General features: G+C 40.1%; 1 protein-coding gene and 1 pseudogene across 1 annotated transcript in view; both read right to left on the bottom strand.

Annotated features, from left to right (window-relative positions):
* LOC148038215 (phosphatidylinositol/phosphatidylcholine transfer protein SFH6-like) overlaps nt 1-19,719 on the bottom strand; it is a 71,377-nt gene that overhangs the window by 25,967 nt on the left and 25,691 nt on the right. Inside the window, exons 4-9 of the mRNA XM_087670053.1 lie at nt 18,593-18,859; nt 18,407-18,484; nt 18,148-18,249; nt 18,011-18,060; nt 17,786-17,885; nt 17,353-17,445 (exon numbers count right to left, since the gene is read on the bottom strand). Coding sequence (XP_087526179.1) covers nt 17,353-17,445; nt 17,786-17,885; nt 18,011-18,060; nt 18,148-18,249; nt 18,407-18,484; nt 18,593-18,859 — 690 coding nt within the window. The remainder of the gene's footprint in view (nt 1-17,352; nt 17,446-17,785; nt 17,886-18,010; nt 18,061-18,147; nt 18,250-18,406; nt 18,485-18,592; nt 18,860-19,719) is intronic.
* Nucleotides 2,403-2,519, bottom strand: LOC148038216 (5S ribosomal RNA; annotated as a pseudogene).

The raw sequence follows: 19,719 nt of genomic DNA, 5'->3' as shown, positions 1-19,719 counted from the left end.
CTGAGCTGGTTATCTAACAGAGAGCAGGGGGCTTTCATCTGGAGCTCACATGAGGGGACACTTTGGCGGTCTAGCCAAAGGCGGGGAATCCATGGTCACCTATGTTCAGAGGCATTTTTGACACGATGGTCTTGTATGCTACTGCGAAACATTGATAATGGACACAGAGACATGCTATGATCTTCTCTATTTTCAGGTGTTTGGTACGATCAACATCGACATCAAGTTCTCTCCGAGGCACCTTGGTGGTGGCTCGATCACCCACTGCTTGGGTATCCATGGTTCTACTTGGTGGTTCTATGTTGTATAGTTTCTGATCCCTTTTCATTGTACTATTGTATTGTATCAGATCACTCATGATCTCAGAGAGGGTGTTAGCAGAGTATTTGTCAACTCATGTGTGAGTCTGAGCTTGATCTGGGCTGGGCATTTTTATTAGGTATTTTAGGTTTTTTTCTGGTGTGGCATTTTATGCCAGTGGAGCATTTTATGCAACAGTCGGCCAGCTTTAATGCTGTCCGACCAGCATTATTGCTCCCCACTTTTTCAGCCTATTTATACTCAATGGCTCCTCCTCAGTCAATCACTTCATTTCACCATCTGCAGACTCTGTAGAGAGAGGAGCCAGTGCCAGTGCCCACGCAGCCAGTGACTCACTGTTGTATGCGACTGTCTCGTGTTCAGATATATGGATTCCATTTCCCGTGCATACATCTGAGTTCTCATCTGTATCGTGTTCTTTTCTTTTCTCTTTTTGTCTTGTGTTTCAGTAGTTTATTTCAGCACATGTTTATGCTTCCACCGCTGCTCCACTTCTGACAGTATGATGTATGGTAGTCACATAATAATGGAAACATCTCCATCAGCCCACTTACTAAAATACTCCTCATTTCCATATTGATTCTCGTTGTACCAAAGAGGATTCAAGCAATGTACGACAATATGGACTAGTTTGTGAAACCAATCCTATCTCCTATTCCACATGGCTCGAATGTCGTGCACTCTATAACATGTATAAAAGTTAACCTCTTATCCACATAGCAATATAAATTATGAATCATGATAGATCGTAGATTCACACATATGATTAAAAAGGTGAAATTAGAATGACTGGTCATTGATTCACTTACTTGTCTCGAGACAAGAAGATGTTTTTACCAAGCGCCTCTCCAATCTGATCCATGTACTTGACAGAAGGCCTAGAGTACTATCCTCGTATCATCAATCCTCTCAAAGATTTTGCCAATGCAACTGTATCCTTCCAATAGGCCTCATCCATGACATTTCTGATAAATATCAAAGCCATAGGCTGCTCCCTCTCATCCCGTGCAACCCACCCTCTAGAGACAAGCGTCCTCAAGAGGCCTTGGCGGACTCTAACAAGTCTCTTCACAACAAAAAATATGTAAGTAATGCGAGTCGTTGATAACTTCAAAAGATTCAAATCATTGTTTCCCCTGAAAATGGCATGCACTCTAGATTTCTGTCACAAACTTTACCATGATTCTACCTCTCTTGAAGAGGTCATCTATACATCCAACCTTTTCCAAATCCTCCATCAATAGATCTAAACAATGTAATGCGCATGGAGTCTACATGATCTTAGAGAACTCACTCTCTAACAAATCACCCATAGCCACACAATTACTACCATTGTCAATGATGACTTGTACTACATTCTCTACACCAATCTCCAAAATGGCAGCCTTGATGTGCCTATAGATGTACTCGCCTGAAATCATTGTCCTTGTTTTGCCGATGCATCTATGGCGCGCAAGAACATGGTCCCTTTGCAAGAGGACACCAAGATGCTATACATATTCCTTCCTCACATATGTCTATCCGTCACACAAAATAGTGTAATCATACTTCTACCAAGTAGTCTTCAAATGTGGCATCTCTAGCTCTACAGCTTGTTTCTCTCTAACAAGCTCATGTATGCACAAAGCCTCATAGGAGGGGCCCTCTTAGTCACATCCAATCCGACTAATGGGCTTGATGGCCCTTTTCCACATATTTGTATGTGCAACATGAAAAGGAATGGCGCACTATATAAAAACACTCGTGATCTTATGAGTAGCCTCTACCATTGCTTGCTTTTGAAGGCCTGCTATAATAGTCGCCCTTTCCCAGGATCCTCTTGTATCCCAGTGGTATGTGCATCTACTGACAAGCTACTACCACCTTGCGCACCCCCAAGATGTCGCAAAGGGGTCCATGAAGCAATTGGACCCTCAATAGAAGCATTTGCACTTGCATGAGTGGCCTCTACATCCATATCCATAGAGACATTGGTACTATCATGGCGAGGTGAGGGGGTTTCCTACCACAATGTCGGTGTGGAGAGTCAAGACGTGATCCGAGGGGATTGCCATGCTATGGTCTCGAAACAAGCATGCAAAAGGGTGCAGCACCAAGACTTCCCCGGAGGTCACCCATCCCAGTACTATTCTGGCCCCAGCGCTTAACTGCGGAGTTCTGATGGGATCCGGTGTATTAGCATTGGTATGACCACACCACGAATACAAAGGAATTTCAAAGAGCTCTTATATACTAACAAAGTGGCATCAGAGAGCTCAAGAGCGAGACATGGCGGCATGCCATGCCATTCATGACACGGAGAACGCGACTCAACACAAACCCTAAACCCCACGCACATGGAGGCAACACACAAAAGATTGAACGCCGTCGCGTGCCATTTATGACTAGCAAAAGCATTGCCACCAATATCCTTGCACACTACCTCTCTTTGGGGCACTACCACCTGCGGGAGGAGATGGAACCGTAGGATGTGCACTTGGCAACGAAGTATCATCCTCATGTGGTGCACTAACCACGAGACGTTGCGCCCTCCAATACTCTAAACTAGCATACACGTCATCAAGCACATCAGGGCGATTATCAATATCCTTACTACTAACACGAGCAAGATGATCCTTCACTCGTGTAATGCTCCCCATACGTATACATGGCAATTGTTGTATTCCTACCGCTTCGAGCCACCGCTATCTCCATAGTCACTAACGATGCGCATGTAGCTCCAAAATGTGTCCTTCACCATGGTTGTACCTTGCTGGAAACAAGGGAAACCAACAGCTAAAGTTGGAAAAACTTGCTCAAATCAAAGTGGACAGCGAAAGACAAAGAGAGACAAGAGATTGGTCACTGGAAATAGGGAAAATAACAGCCAGAAATAGTATGGACAAGAAAGGAAAGGGGTTGGCAACTGAAGGATGAGGAATGTGGAGTTTCAGGGCTGGGATGTAGAGCAAACAACAAGTGGGGGGGCGATCAGCTGAGAAAGAGAGTGGACAATAGGGAAAAGAAGGCAAAATTCTCACATAGGAAGGCACAAGAAGGCGAAATGCAATTTGCAGCCAAAAACTAGGTCAAACCCCTTCCCCACTGAAATGTCTGTCTCAAAACGCATTTCGGGATCAAAATGTTTCGAGCCCAAAACATTTATATCTCAAGCAGTTTGAACCGTCATTTCATGCAACTACGCAACAAAGGATAGGATTTTCCAGTTCTACAACCCAAAACCTAAGATAGAGAATAACTACATATGCAAATATACCATATACTATGACACACGGGGATGGTACACGACATCTTTCGTGATGGCTTTGAACCTCTTCACCATGTTATAGACCATGTGGACCAGAGATGCCTAGGTCTCTTCCTTCTCAAGCTCCAAAGGTGCCACACAATACTACGAGACAGGAGGCAAGCTCACCAGGAGGGATCAGCACAAAGAGCAATTACAAACACTATAGAGCAACCCCACAAGACAACTTCCATTCCATGCTACAAAATCACACAATACAAAGCCATTTCACTTTGTCGAGCACAATGACCCCCTCTTCAAGGACTATAGCCAACATAGTTGCCCAAAACGGCCCAAAATTAAAACATTTCACGCACGAAATATTTCGGTCCCAAAACGCATTTCGAGACAAGCATTTCAACCATCAGATTTTGACCCGGTTTCAGGCCGCAAACTGCATTTCGCCTTACTACATGAGCATTCCGCCTTCTTTCCCCTATTGTCCACCCTCTTTCTCATATGATTACTCCCCCTACCTGTTGCTTGCTCCACAAATTGCATTTCGCCTTCCTGCATGAGCATTCCGCCGTCTTTCCCCTACTATCCACCCTCTTACTCACCTAATCACCCCCCCACATATTGTTTGCTCCACACCCCTGCCTTTAAACTCCACCTTCCTCATCCTTCAACTATCCAATCCATTTCCTTTCTTGTCCAAACTATTTCTAACAGTTTTCCCTCAAATTGGTGCTGATTTTCACTGTTTCCAGTGAGCAATCCCTCCCCTCTCTTCATCCTTTGCTATCCACACTGATTTGAGAAAGTTTCTCCCACTTTTACTGCTGATTTGCCCTATTTCCAGTAAGGAACAACCATGGTGAATGACACATTTTGGAGCCACATGTGCATCATTAGTAACTATGGAGGTAGCGATGGCTCAAAGCGATAGGAATGCAACATTTGCCATATCATACACACGGGGAGCATTACACGAGTGACGGATCATCTCGGTCATGTTAGTCATAAGGATATTGATAATTGCCTTGATGTGCCTAATGATGTGTATGCTAGTTTAGAGTATTGGAGGCGGCAACGCCTTGTGGTTAGTGTACCACATGAGGAGGATACTTCATGGCCGAGTGCACATCCTACGGTTCCACCTCCCCAAAGAGAGGTAGAGTGTGCAAGGATATTGGTAGCAATGCTTCTGCTAGTACCAACGTCTCTATGGATATGGATGTACAGGCAACTCATGCAAGTGCAGGTGCTTCTTCTATTGAGGGTCCAATTGCTTCATGGACCCCTTTGCGACATATTGGGGGTGTAACATGGAATAAAATCAAACTCAATTAGATTCAACTTCACTCAGTGAGAACGTCTCACGAGTCAATCTTGAAAACAGATGCACGAGACTCGTTTCTCCTCCCAACCTTGCCTAGATAGTTGCTGGCAACTCTCGTCGTGATCCAATTGCCACCCGTCAACTCTTGGTGAGTCCTACTATTCTTCTATTCTCTTTCATTCTAGGCTCCCCTAAACCCTGTTCGGGTGCCCAAGGCCCCGGACGGTCGTCCCTCGCGCCTATTTCCCATAATTTACTTTATTAATGTAACATTTCCTTCCCCTTAAGAATCGGTTTCATCCTCGAAAGCGATACTTGGAAGGTCCAACTGTAAATTGAGAAACCTTTTCCTTAGGGTACTTACTCGCTCCCATGTTGAGCTTTATTCTGAACAATCTTTCCACTTAACCAAACATTCTTGATAAATAGTATTCCTTGTTTGTCTATTACGAACATTTAATATTCTTTCTGGTTCATCTGGATTAGATTGGTCATCTAATAGCTCCTCAATGTTATCATTTAAGATTAAATTATCCAAATCACCCAGCTTCTTCCTTAGCTTACTTACATGAAAAACTGGATGTATTTTACTACCAACAGGTAGTTGGAGCTTGTAAGCCTGTTCTCCCACCTTCTTAAGTATTGTGAAAGAACCACAATACCTGGGTGAAAGCTTTGGACATCATCCCAATTTCATGGTTTTAGTTTCTTCAGGCACTTTAAAATAGACCAATTCTCCTTCTTCAAAGGAGATGTCTCTTCGGTGAGGATCTGCATAAGCTCTAGCTCAATTTTGAGCTTTCTTAATATTTCCTTGAGCAAATTTTAACATACTATTCATATCCTCCAAAAAATCCTTGGCTGCCTGAACCTTTTCCTTATGCAGTCCCACTACATGAGGAGCTCTGGGCTGAAACCCATACATTAACATAAATCTACTATATCCAGTGGAAGAGTGCTTAACACTATTATATGCAAACTCTACTATTGGTAGATACTCTTCCCAATTAGTTTGCCTTTTACTTACATATGCCCTGAGCATATCTTTAAGGATTTGGTTAACCCTTTCAGTTTGCCCATCAGTTTGCAGGTGGTCTGCCGTACTCATGCTAAGTTTAGTATCCAACTTCCTAAATACCGCACGCCAAAATTGACTATCAAATTTTCTATCCTGATCAGAAACTATATTTGCCGGAAGGCCATACAATCGCTATATGTTCTCTACGAACAATCTAGCCAATTCTGGTGTTTTAACATCAGTTGAAGTTGAAATAAACCTCGCCATTTTGGTTAACCTATCCACAATCACCCACACAGAGTCGTGCCCCCTCTGTGTTCTGGGTAATGCAACAATAAAATCCATGGAGATACTCTCCCATTTTCCCGAAAGAATCTCTAATGGATGGAGAAGTCCTCCCATTTTCAGTCTTTCAGCTTTATTAACCTGGCATTTATTACATTTGACCACATAGTCAAGGACGTCCTTATTCATTCCAGGCCAATAGAACTGCCTTTTAATAAGACTATAAGTCTTATTAACTCTTGGATGTCCTGCGCTAGGGGTATCATGACACTTAAAGAGTAACTGCCGCCTTATTTCTTTATCATTCGGGACACATACCCTACCCTTGTAGAGTAAATAACCATTATCAATGGTAAAATTCTTCCACTTGAATCCGATTTGAGCAACCCCTAATGCTCCATTTCCTTGTTGAACATCCTTAAATATTCCTTCCTCAGTGGAGGCCCTTCCATTTGGATCCCCATTTTCTATTGCTTCCCATATGTTGGAATATGCCAGATCAACCTCGCAATTCCCTTTTAAGGATTCAAGCAAATCGAAAGTGAACTGAGTAAAACTCCATTCATTTATGATGGGCAGTCTACTGAGTGCATCAGCCTTTTCTATACCTTATCTCATAGTCGAACTCTTGGAGAAGTTCGGCCCATCTGGCTTTACACCCTTGTAGATCCGGTTGGTCATTAAGCCACTTAATGCTTTCATGATCCAACAGGATCAAAAGTTTGGCACCGTACAAATAGTGCATCCATTTCTTCATTGCATGTACTATTGCATACAGCTCCCTCTCATAAACAGAAAAATTCTATTTTGCACGCTCTAACTTCTTGCTTTCAAAAGCAACTGGTCGACCTTCTTGTAATAAGACCGCGCCTATCGCCTTATCACTGGCATCGGCTTCAACCATAAATGGTTTATTGGGATCCACAATTAATAGTACTGGAGCTGTAGCAATAGCTACCTTAAGTTTTTGAAAACTTTCATTTTGGTCAGTTCCCCAATTTAAAACTCTTCCCTTTCCATTTAAGTTGGTCTCTCATTGGAACAGCTATTTTGGCATAATCTCGAATGAATCTACGATAAAATCCAGACAATCCCAAGAAGATCTGCAGCTCTTCTAAGTTCCTTGGAGATGGCCATTCAATAATTGCCCTTACTTTTTCTGGATCCAACTTGATTCCCTCTTTCGAGATAATATGCCCCAAATATTTGACCTCTTGTGCGAAGAATTCACATTTAGTTTTCTTCGCATAAAGGGAATGTGTTCTTAACAATTGGAATACCAATCCTAAGTGTTTCAAATGTTCTTCTCTTGATTTACTAAAGGTCAAGATATCATCCAAGAAGACTACTACAAAATGTCCTAGATAGGGCCGTAACACACTATTCATCAGCTTCATAAAGGTAGCTGGTGCATTAGTGAGGCCAAAAGGCACCACCAAAAAATCATAATGCACGTATCTAGTACGAAATGCTGTCTTAGGAACATCCTATGCCTTAATTCTTACTTGGTGATAGCTTGATCTTAAGTCTATCTTTGTGAAGAATTTTGTCCCTTATAATTGATCAAAAAGATCTTCCATCCTAAGCATAGGAAATTTATTATTCACTGTTATCTTATTAAGTGCTCTATAATCAACACAAAGTCGCATAGAACCATCTTATTTCTTTACCACTACGTTTTAAGGATGGTTCCAATCCCCATAGCCACTCCCTCCCTAAAGCATCATCGGCTCTTTCCATATTCATAATTTGGAAATCAAGTTTATCTTTGTATCCTTGGATCTCAATTTCCAAATTGGATACCATTGTATCCCATATTTTATTATCCTGACCTTGCGTCATACGAACAACATATTAATGCCCACTCTTTTGTTGGGGAAGTTTCAATTTTTTTACAAGTGCATAATTTATGAAATTGTGGATAGCAGAGTCATCAATCATGACTCTAACCCTCTTTCCAGCTATCAATCCATGCACTCTAACTAAATCATGTGGCCCAAAAGTAGGCTGCCACATAGAAGTTGACATACAACACCTGTGTGTGTACATCCTTCTGCAAAACCTCTAAAGATTTATATTTTTCATGCCCTTTTAATTCTAGGGTCTGCACTACATGGATTTGTTTTTCTTTTCCCTTACCCTTGTCCTTATTCTTTCCTTTATCTTCCCTCTTTTTCCTTTGAGGGCAATTCCAAGCAGCATGGTTAGGGGATAGACAATTGAAACACAGCTTTTCTTTTTTGGCCTTATCAAAGTCATCTAGACTTAACTTTGGCTTTACATATTGTTTCTTTTCAAAAGGTTGTTTCTTACCTTTAAGAAATTGCATTTTCCTTTTAAATTTGCCTACAAACTTTGAGGTTTCCAATTCTTTAGTCTTAGGCTCCGTATCAGTGAGACTAGTGAGTGTACTTGGACGCTACCAACTTCATTGATTAATGCAAATTTAATTGCCTCTTCAAGCGTCTTAGGTGAACTCCTTTTCACTTCCTTTTTACAGGCCTTATCTAGTCCCCTAATGAATCCTCTTGTCTTTTGAAATTTATCTATTCCTTCCAATTTGAGAATTATCTCACGATATTCTTCCAAATATGTCAGCAGGGGTCTTCCCTTTTGTCTAACATAATCCCAATCTTCCCAATTTCTTTCCATTTCATTTTCAAAGAAGGAATTCTTTCAAAAAGACCGATTCAAATTGAGCCCAAGTTTCAAGTATTTTATTTGCCTCCTTTAAAGTTCGCCACCATTTATATGCCTTTGGCCCCAAAGTTAAACTGGCCTCAAGCGCTTGGAGATGTGGTGGAGTATTTTTCAGTTTGTGCAAATCCTTTCATTTTTGGAGACTGAGGGGTTTTCTCCCCGTGAAACTGAGGGGTTTTCATATCTTTTAAAACTAGATTATCCCTCAACTTGTGGTGGGGTTCCTTAGGATCTCGCATAGTCACATCCAAAACTTTCGATGAAGATGGAATATCCGAGGTTTCTATTTTATTTTTATCCCTTTCTAATAATAAAGTTAATTGAAATTTTATTTCGGTGAGTGTTTGAGTTACAAATTCCATTTGAACCCCCTGTGCCTGCACACGAGTAATTAGATCATCAAATTGTTCTCGTCTGGCAAAAAATTCTTCCCATTGCTCTTCTTGTATCTCCGTTTCATGGGGATCTACCATTGGGTGGTCCCCAGAACTAGAACCCTCAATTACTCCCTCTCTCCCTTTCCCCTCCATTAATACACTGGAATTGAAAAGCAAATATAAGAAATTTGCGTACAAGATAAGGTACTTCCCTGATTATGGTGATAGGGCAGATGTCGATGGCCTTTACAATTTAGTGATAGCAAAAGACGTGAGGAACAATCCAAACTGTGCCAAACGCGTGGGAGAAAGGCTTATCGAGTAGAACCATAAGATGAGGATGAAATTAACCACCCCCCTGCCAGATCACATATGAACTAATGTGATCACTATGACATATCTTGTATCGTCTGTGCTGGTGACGTCTTCCCTGGATTCGTACCATGTCAATCTGTAACTATCACAAGGCTAATTTGCAGTCATCACATGGTAGCCTGCAGCCGGAACTGGTCACAGAAGCGTCAAACGATATAGTGCCGTTTGATTGTCACTTCACGAAATCAATCGTGTCCAGGACACGAACCAATGTGACGTATAGCGTATGGGCACCGTCTTCCTGCCTGACCTGTGTAACGCATGACGTGTGGGCACTGGAAAAAAAAACTTCGCGTGAAAACAAACGAAAGCGGAACCCGACGGCTCTGAAGGAGGACCCGACAACTGAAGCAGGACCTGACGGCGGCTCTGATACCAGTGTAACGTGAAACTAGAATAAAATCAAACTCAGTCAGATTCGACTTCACTCAGTGAGAACGTCTCACGAGTCGATCTTGAAAACAGAGACACGAGACTCGTTACTCCTCCCAACCTTGCCTAGATAGTTGCTGGCAACTCTCATCATGATCCGATTGCCAGCCGTCAACTCTTGGTGAGTCCTACTATTCTTGGACTCTCTTTTATTCTAGGCTCCCCTAAACCCCGTTCGGATGCCCAAGGCCCTCGGACGGTCATCCCTCGCACCTGTTTTCCATAATTTACTTTATTAATGTAACAGGGGGTGCCCAAGGTGGTAGTAGCTCGTCAGCAGATGCACATACCACTGGGACAACAAGAGCTACAAGAGGATCCTTGGAAAGGGCGACTATTATAGCAGACCTTCAAAAGCAAGCAAAGGTAGAGGCTACTCATAAGATAATGAGTTTTTTTATATAGTGCGCCATCCCTTTTCATATTGCATATACAAATATGTGGAAAGGGCCATCAAGCCCATTAGTCGGATTGGATGTGACTAAGACGTCCCCTCCTATGAGGCTTTGTGCATATGTGAGCTTGTTAGAGAGAAACAAGCTGTAAAGCTAAAGATGCAACATTTGAAGACTACTTGGTAGAAGTATGGTTACACTATTTTGTGTGATGGATAGACAAATGTGAGAAAGGAATGTATATAGCATCTTGGTGTCCTCTTGCAAAGGGACCATGTTCTTGCGTGCCATAGATGCATCGGCAAAACAAGGACAATGATTTCAAGCAAGTACATCTATAGGCACATCAAGGCTGCCATTTTGGAGATTGGTGTAGAGAATGTAGTACAAGTCATCATTGACAATGGTAGTAATTGTGTGGCTATGGGTGATTTGTTAGAGAGTGAGTTCTCTAAGATCATGTGGACTCCATGCGCATTACATTGTTTGGATCTACTGATGGAGGATTTGGAAAAGGTTGGATGTATAGATGACCTCTTCAAGAGATAAAGCATGGTAAAGTTTGTAACAAAGAAACCTAGAGTGCATGCCATTTTCAGGGGAAACAATGATTTGAATCTTTTGAAGTTATCAACGACTCGCATCGCTTACATATTTTTTATTGTGGAGAGACTTGTTAGAGTCCACCAAGGCCTCTTGAGGACGCTTGTCTCTAGAGAGTGGGCTGCACGGGATGAGAGGGAGCAACCTAAGGCTTTGACATTTATCATAAATGTCATGGATGAGGCCTATTGGGAGGATGCAGTTGCATTGGCAAAATCTTTGACTTCCATTTACATAATCTTGAGGATCGATGATATGAGGATAGTACTCTAGGCCTTTTGTTAAATACATGGATCAAATTGGAGAGGCGCTTGATAGAAGCGTCTTCTTGTCTTGAGAGGAGTAAGTGAATCAATGACCAATCATTCTAATTTCACCTTTTTAATCATCTTTGTGAATCTATGATCTATCATGATTCATAATTTATATTGCAATGTGGATAAGAGGTTAACTTTTATACATGTTATAGAGTGCAAGACGTTCGAGCTATGCGGAACAGGAGATAGGATTGGTTTCACAAACCAGTCCATATTGTCGTACATTGCTTGTATCCTCTTTGGTACAGCGAGAATCAATATGGAAGTGAGAAGCTTGAAGAGGAGCTGCAAGGTTATTTTAGTAAGTGGGTTGATGGAGATGTTTCCATCATTATAGGACTTGAGGATGATCTCCTCGAGTTTCGAATCACACTCTCTCATTTGCATGCCCCACAACAGAGTTACATGAGACACATCTCTAGCATGTGTCTTGGTGGAAGAAATATGGAAATTGTGCTCCAACATTGGTGATTAAAGTTTAAACAATAAACATGTTACATGATACATACATACAATGATACATGTAAGTTATAACTTGCAACCTAAATAAATGTACTAAATTTCTTTTTATTCTTTTATTAAAATTTGGTAGAAAAGGATGGCTATCCGTATTCTCTTATAGGATTGTGGTAGTGGTCCTGCTGAGAGAAATTGGAGCACGTGGGCATTGTTTCATACCAAAAAGAGAAATAAAATCGAAGACTCCTCAGCTTGAGAGGTTGGTTTTTTGCCCTTCTAACTTTCGCTTGATTGAGAATTCACATTACAAACTTGAGCCAAAGCAAGTAAATGTAGATAAGATTAACATAGAGAAGGTGAGGGACGTTTCTACTATTCGAGAAGAAATAGACATCTATAATATACTACATGAGGAGATATCTACACCTGCACATCGGACACGGTGCAGGCGTATATCAACTAGAGTGAGTGGATCTCGATTTCGATGTGCAGTTTCTTCTACCTCTACAACTCCAATGGCACATGATGATGATGATGCCTCCTCTTTCTCTAGTAGCACTAGTAGTATTCTTGCTAGTAGCCCTGAGAAGGTTGAGACAAAGATGGCTTTGGATGATATTACGCAACTCTCATGAGTCATTAGTACACTATACAGCATACATCATAGTTGTATTTCTTTTTCACGCATTGTTTACTGAGTTACAACTCATGAGTACTCTCTTTTTTGGGTCTGTATGACATAATATGAGTCTATAATTGTTCACTTTTGAGCCTTTAATCTTGAGTTTACTGTCTATAACAAGTTACAGTTTATTGTCTTAAACTTAATAATGATTAGTATATACTTTAAGCTTGTCAAATCTCGATTCTCTTTTAAGTTCTAATGTTATGTTACTGAGGAATTTAAAAGTTTTGATGTAGAGGTTCAACTAATAAGTGGTGTTGCTCCATCATATATTCATAGTTATATTTATGACTATATATATTTTTATTTTTATACCTATATTTTTTGGATTCTCATTTTGTCGTTTCAAACTGGGACCGAAACGACGTTTCACGACTCCAAAATGTGTTTCTATTTCACTATTTTACAAACTCCTGGCAACAATGACAACCAAGCAGGCCGTACCACAGTGGGATCAAAGCTATTGTTACAAGACACTGGACACTCACCACTAGGCACATCAACCAAGCAGCTAGCAACTACATCATAGTTGACATCATGCATAGAACTTGAGATCAAGTACAGCCTATAGGCTCTAGCATAGTAGTAGTATCAAATCAAGACTTGTTTTTCATTCTATCAATGAGATACTAGGCATGCTTGTTACTATAGCATTGTCTCATTGTACATTTATTTTCAACATTGTTTCATAGGCCATTTAATTTATAGTTACTTTTACCATTATCTTCACTTTATTAGTGAGATAACATTAGACATGGATATACTCTAGATTGTGTCTCATAGGCCACATTGGCCTTATGTAGACATTACATGTATACATACATATATGCATGCATGCATGCATGTGTGTGTGTACGCGCGCGTGCGGGTGCACATGTATATATATGTGAGTGTGTACTAAGGGGGGTTTGAGGGGTTTGAGGGGATATTGTAAGAATTATTTAACACTCGAGGCCTCAAGGCACTAGTTAGCCCTCAAGCTCTCTTTTGCACCTTTGTTTGAAGTAAAGTCTCCAACTACTTAACAATAGGCCTTCAAAATTATATGTATAACTTTTTGCATTGGATATATGTCCAAGATTTCTTAGTCCAATTAGTACCATACTAACATTGAACAATACTAATCAATCACTATGGAAGGTGACAAAATTGCCCATTTTGGGGATGCACCTACATTGGGAATTTAACAAAGACACCTCTCCCCTTCGGATCAAGGAGGATCATGAAGTTGTTCATAAGTTCCTCGCTTAAGAGTGAACAACTTTGGCTGCCCTTATTTCTCTCATCTTCAAGGAGGCTTCACTACAAAAGGCAAACAAAAGACTGCTCATTCTCTTTGGATATATTTGGAGGATAGAAATGCTAGAACAAATAATCTCATTGTTACAAGTTTGAAGAGCAGCTTGTTGAACTGAAACTTGAAGGTCCTCACCTTAGCAAAATAGTTCAACTACTCATTTATTTGATGGATCTGCTTGAGAAGGCTGGTAAGACTTTCAATGATGTTAATTATATATATCATGCAAAAGCTTCCCAATAATCATTCCATGCTTTCAAGACCGCCATAATGTTCACAAGAAGTGAACAAAGTTGTCCACTTTTGACATTACGCTTCAAAAGGAGATAGTTACTTCCACCCCTTCAAAGTCGAAAGGAGCCATTGTTTCTTCCAAGGGTTGCCGTATAGAGACACAATAAGAAACAACAAGGCAATGGTCTGGGCAACAACTACACCAATTCATCCAATGTTTGAGGCCTCTCCGACTACAAAATTGCATGTAAGGGTCCCCAGACTACTACTATTGCATAAGTGGTGAAATTGAGATTAGTTACTCTGAGCCTCAACAAGGGCCCTATCACATGTGTGGACCTCAAGGTGAACAAACTCGTGATGGTGGTTATTGTCATGATTCTAGTCGTGATCCTAGATGTTGTGAATCGTATGTGATACCATCAGATACACCTCCAGAACATGTCTTTCTTCACACCATTTGACCTTCTTTTGCTTCATCCCTTCCTTGTTGGCAGCCAATGAGCCCATCTCATCCTACTAAGCCTCAATGACATCCAACTCATTCAAAGGATCTTTGTTCGATAGCCCTATTTCAGTAACTTCTCGCACTCATTTGAGTTGCAGTTCTGGTAGCATACAAATTCAGTAATATTGCCGTGGCAAGTTGAAAGGATCTCCTTGGAATGTTTAGCACTAATGTAAATTTGGAGTAGTCACTTTTTAGCCAATCAAGCATGGTTTCAGGGGATTGCGCATTTGTAGACTTCCATAGAGGCAAGGGAAAGTCATGGCAGCCTAAGGGCAAGGCAGCTCTCTCTTCTAACTCCAGTGTCATGACAATCATTCCAAGAAACTTGGTCATCTCATTGGTGAATACCACAAATACATTGCTAGTGAGAAAAGGAAGACAATCAAGCGATGTCAATCACGAAGAGCGCATCTAAAAGCAAAGGATAAGGCAGCAAACATAGCTCGTTTGACATAGAAGCACATTGCACATTTGCAATAAGATGCTCTTACGATCCTTTATTGTATAAACAATACTTGTCAATAGTAATGGCCAAAGATGCATGATATTTTGACAATGGTGCTTATTAACATATTACCTCTAATGAAGGATTGTTTATCTCTATGCAAGATGCACCCAAAGGGAGGATTATTTGGTTGTGTCAGCAATGCATCATATATAATTATCAATTAAAACATTGGAAAGGTTTCCCTAGTTGCAGTCAATGGGGATACAAGTGATGTTGAAAGATGTCTTGTATATGATAGGCATTAACGAAAATCTCTTATCAATTACTAGCAATTGCATGTGCTGACTTCTTGGTCCATTGTCACATGTATGATGTATGCAGTTCAATCAAGATCCCATTCATAGGGAATACTTTCACTTTGTGACTTTCATCAACTACTTGACTGTCATGGTTCATTTACAAAATGAAGCACAAAAAACAAGTGTTTGCTTATTTTTAAAGCTTATCAGTCATCTTTGAAAATTGCAATGGTTGAAAGATTGTTACACTGCAAATGATTGATTGGGGGGAGTGTATGTCACACAAATTCAAATGTATTTATGGCTAAACAAGGTATTATCCATCAGAGTACCACACAATACACACCTCAACAAAATAATCTGGTTGAAAGGGAAAGTTAATCTCTTATGGAGATGTCAAGATGTATGCTCACTCTCAAAGGGTTTCCTCGCAATTTTTGATAGAAGCAGTCATGTTCAACTTACATTTCAAATCATTGCCATGCTAAAGCATTAGATTCAATCACGTAATGCAAGGCTAGGAATGGATGAAAGCTAGTGATTGTTAAATTTACCTTGTATTTTCCTCTTAGTCATTCTGGTGTGAACACGCACTATCCATAGGCATTCTCTACCCTCTTGCATAGGATCGGTTTTTTCCCTATGTGAACACACTTCAGTGTGTAGGTCTATATAACCTTAGGGTTGTACCTTATATTCTAATCTTGTGATTCGTTTTACTGAAGGTACTCTCACATGCATCTTTATGTGTCCACTCTTGCTCTTGCTCTCTACTCCACTTTTTGTTTATCAAGTTGTTGACTCAACCCAATGGTGGTATTAGAGCCATTGTGCTGCCGGCCTCGTCACCATTGTTGCATCCATTCCACCACCAGCTCCAACACATGGACTCCTTCATGACATTGTTGCCCGCAACTGCCATCACCTCAACCGTGGCATTTTCTACTGCATTCTCTCTCTACACAGTTTGCACACAGTTTCAAGGGCCATCCTGCACACAATCTCTCAACCCTACGTGCCACTTTTTGCAAATCTTGAAAAAAAAAAACCTCAAAAACCCTAATTTTTAAATTGTGGAGTTTTTTGAAATCTCTGCAAATCTGGTCTGCCTTGCATGCCTCCACTCATCTCTGCCATTTTCTGTTGCACAAAAAATCTCAAACACCCTAATTTTTAAATTTGGAAATTTTCAGAAATTTCTGCAATTTCTTTTCCCTCTTGCCCGTCTCATCCACAACTTCAAAGGATTTCAAATGAATTTTCAATTTCACACACTTGGTTCCCCGAAATTTAAGGGTTAATGACCAACCTGCCCAATTTCTACAATTTCTTGAAATTTCTATCATAAAATTTAGGGCTTTTGCTAGATTCACCTTTCATTGCATGGATCTTCATTGAATTTGTGCAAATTCAACAATTTCTCTAACATTTGCACACAAAATTTAAGGATTTCAACCAATTCAGCTTGCTGCCCCAATATTTCTGCATGTAAATGCCCAAACAACATCTACACCAACATTTGCATTAGTTGTAGGCTCTTTCTCATCACATTTTACTTTTTAACCTCTTTTTTTTAACACATGGATGTTGGGACGGCAGCTCCCTTGTCAATTTTCAAACATTTGTGAGCAGTTTCCTCCCCTGCATTTGTGTATTTAGCATTTGCAAAGATTGCACATAATCAAAATGAGCTATTTGGGATGCTTTCTACTGATGACAAGTTGGATGGCACCAACTATTCCACTTGGTCATACATGATGAAGCATGTATTGGTTGTGAAAGGCTCTTGGGAAATTATAATGGGTCCACTATACTTCAAAGCCATCTGTATCTTAGTACATCGTACGATAAGTAAATCGCATTTTGGCATTCACGCTTTTTCAAACACTTTCAGTTGTCTAAATAGCTGCCAATTCAAGGACATGTTAACTAAAAGATAGAGTGAAGAAAAGCTACTTAATAAGGCACAGAATATCTACTCAGTGACATGAATACAGAGAGAGTAAACGCTTTGATTGACATCAGTACCTTCTTAGCTCTTACAATCACTGAAGATTTCCCATCTGTACTCGATATTGTGACTATTTGTCTAGCATTTTCCACTTCACCGTCCAACACGGCCTGCAAATAGATAGATCATGTCAGACATCAAGAACTATGTATTTCTATAATTACTTCATTAAGCAGAGCTGGTTTTGAGTTATCTTCAACTATCAGACATTAGGAACTATGTATTTCTATAAAAATTACTTAATTAAGTAGAGCTGTTTTTGAGTTATCTTAATTTAGTTGAATCACACGTTTGACCTTTTCTGTGCATTTGCAGTCCATTAACACCAAAACCCACCCACAATCAAATGGCAATGCCTAATTGTGAATGAGAACAAAGCAAATGTGAATAAAGTGGATTCAAACATAATGCGTACTTGGCACACATGAGCTCATAACACAAACAATCAACCTGCATTATTATTGGATCCCTCCATGGCCCTTTGTCAGAACGAAGACACCCCCCTTCATTAGCACATGTACAGCTGCCTCCCAAAAAATCTGGTAACTCACTGCCCAACCACAGGGTAAACTGCCATTTTCAATGCTCATAAAAACAAATTAACTTCTGAAAGCTCAAAGGCATTTATTCAATTGACAAGTATGCCTAAAAATAGTAAGGGAGAAGTAATAATACCTGGCATCTATTACCTCCAAAAGCTTATGTTGATATTTATTTCCCAAGACCTACAAAATAGGGGCCTAAAATTTAAGTTCCTCACTCCATTAATATCTGACAACGATGTACAACATTACTGCTTTAGAATATCATACACTGATCTTTGTTGTGGTCTTTGGATCCAGAAAGCTCTTCAAAGAGTTCCACAACAGCCTAAAACCAGGGCCAGCATTTATGATAAACATGTGGTGTAATGTCTGCAAGCTCATGGGGGAGAAAAGTTTGAGGAATCCAACAGTTTATTACTTCATTCCATGTGAGCAAATAAGTCCATTGTCCATGCAAAACAAATCCAGGAAAGACAGCTGGTTCTAAAGATCTATAAAAATACAAAACTTCAAGTATTCTTAATACCTCAGGGTAATTATCAGCATCAATTTTGTGGATTCGTAATACAAGTTCCCTGGCATTCTTACTGACATTCTTCAAGCCCTGCAATGGTTTGTTTGAATATTATTGTCAATACACAATAGTATGTGTAGGTGATAAGAAAATCCTACATCCAACCATTCAAAAAGGTTGCAAGCATATCAGCCATACCAAACCAGCCACATCAAGAATAGTAGTTGTAGAGTCTATGTGTTTTTTGGCTGCCACTGAACATGCTGGAAATTTCTTGTTCAAAGACTTCTCAAACTCCAAAACATGATACTTCAGATATCTTTCGACTGTCGTGACTTGCATCAATTTGTTTGGCTCCACCTTCCCTAATCTTTCAATATAAACAGGTCTACCGTCTTTATCTATACCATGATGGCCTTGGGGATAGTACTGTCTTACTTCTTCAAGCTCAGTATAGTCAAAGTCCTGAAAGAACAGGAGATTGTTTTAAGTACGAGTCACAACTTTGTTTTCACATTAACTGTACGATTCTGACTGTCTGTTTTGACTTAATTTCTATTTTTAGTTGTTTTACTGCAGGAAAAATGGTAATACACTTTGATGCATAGCAGTAATTGTCATTGTACAGGCAAATCAATCCTAACAAGACTTAGATTCATTCAATAATGCACCCATCTTCACAACATACATGAACAGCGATCTTCTTTTGGCTTATGTTCATGATATCACTGGTTCATCAAGCATTTTACACAAATAGCTCCTCCTCTACGCAACACAAAGAAGGAAAGCTTTTGTTGGCCTTCATGAAGCTCAAAACGGCATTACATTTCAGGCCTATCCTTACCATTCCAAAACCATTTCTGGCCCAAGAAAAAGAATGTGGTGATATTTTCTTCCGAAAGATAGGAAGCATCGATTAACAAACACCTCAGTCCAAAGACCAAAGTAAAAACAATTCAATAAAAAGCCTTGTATAGAACAGCAGTGATACACCATCAAATAACAAGAAAGAGTCTGATAGAAGGGTATGTGAAAAGCTACTCAAAGGTTCTTTAGTCTCAACTCATAAGTGTCTCTAGATGGAAGAATGTGACCAAGTCCCATGTCTAAAGAAAAGCATATGTCCTCATCCTCATGCACTCAGAGTGACCCAGTAATCTCTCCCATCTATCACAGCCGTATGTTTGTTGTAGTTATGTCATATAGATCCACGGCATGACTACATCTGATTGTCCAAATGAAGCAAGTGATAATACAAGCACAATCAACTCTCGTTTGTGGCAATGTCCCTAGTTACACACTCTCACTTTGAGAAGTCTAGTTCG

This window comes from Lygodium microphyllum, chromosome 3 (assembly GCF_053477565.2).
Source record: "Lygodium microphyllum isolate KBCC chromosome 3, Lygodium_microphyllum_v1.1.10, whole genome shotgun sequence".
Classification (NCBI taxonomy): domain Eukaryota; kingdom Viridiplantae; phylum Streptophyta; class Polypodiopsida; order Schizaeales; family Lygodiaceae; genus Lygodium; species Lygodium microphyllum.
Note: the sequence above shows the minus strand (reverse complement) of the source record. Positions and strands in the feature narration are given on the sequence as shown.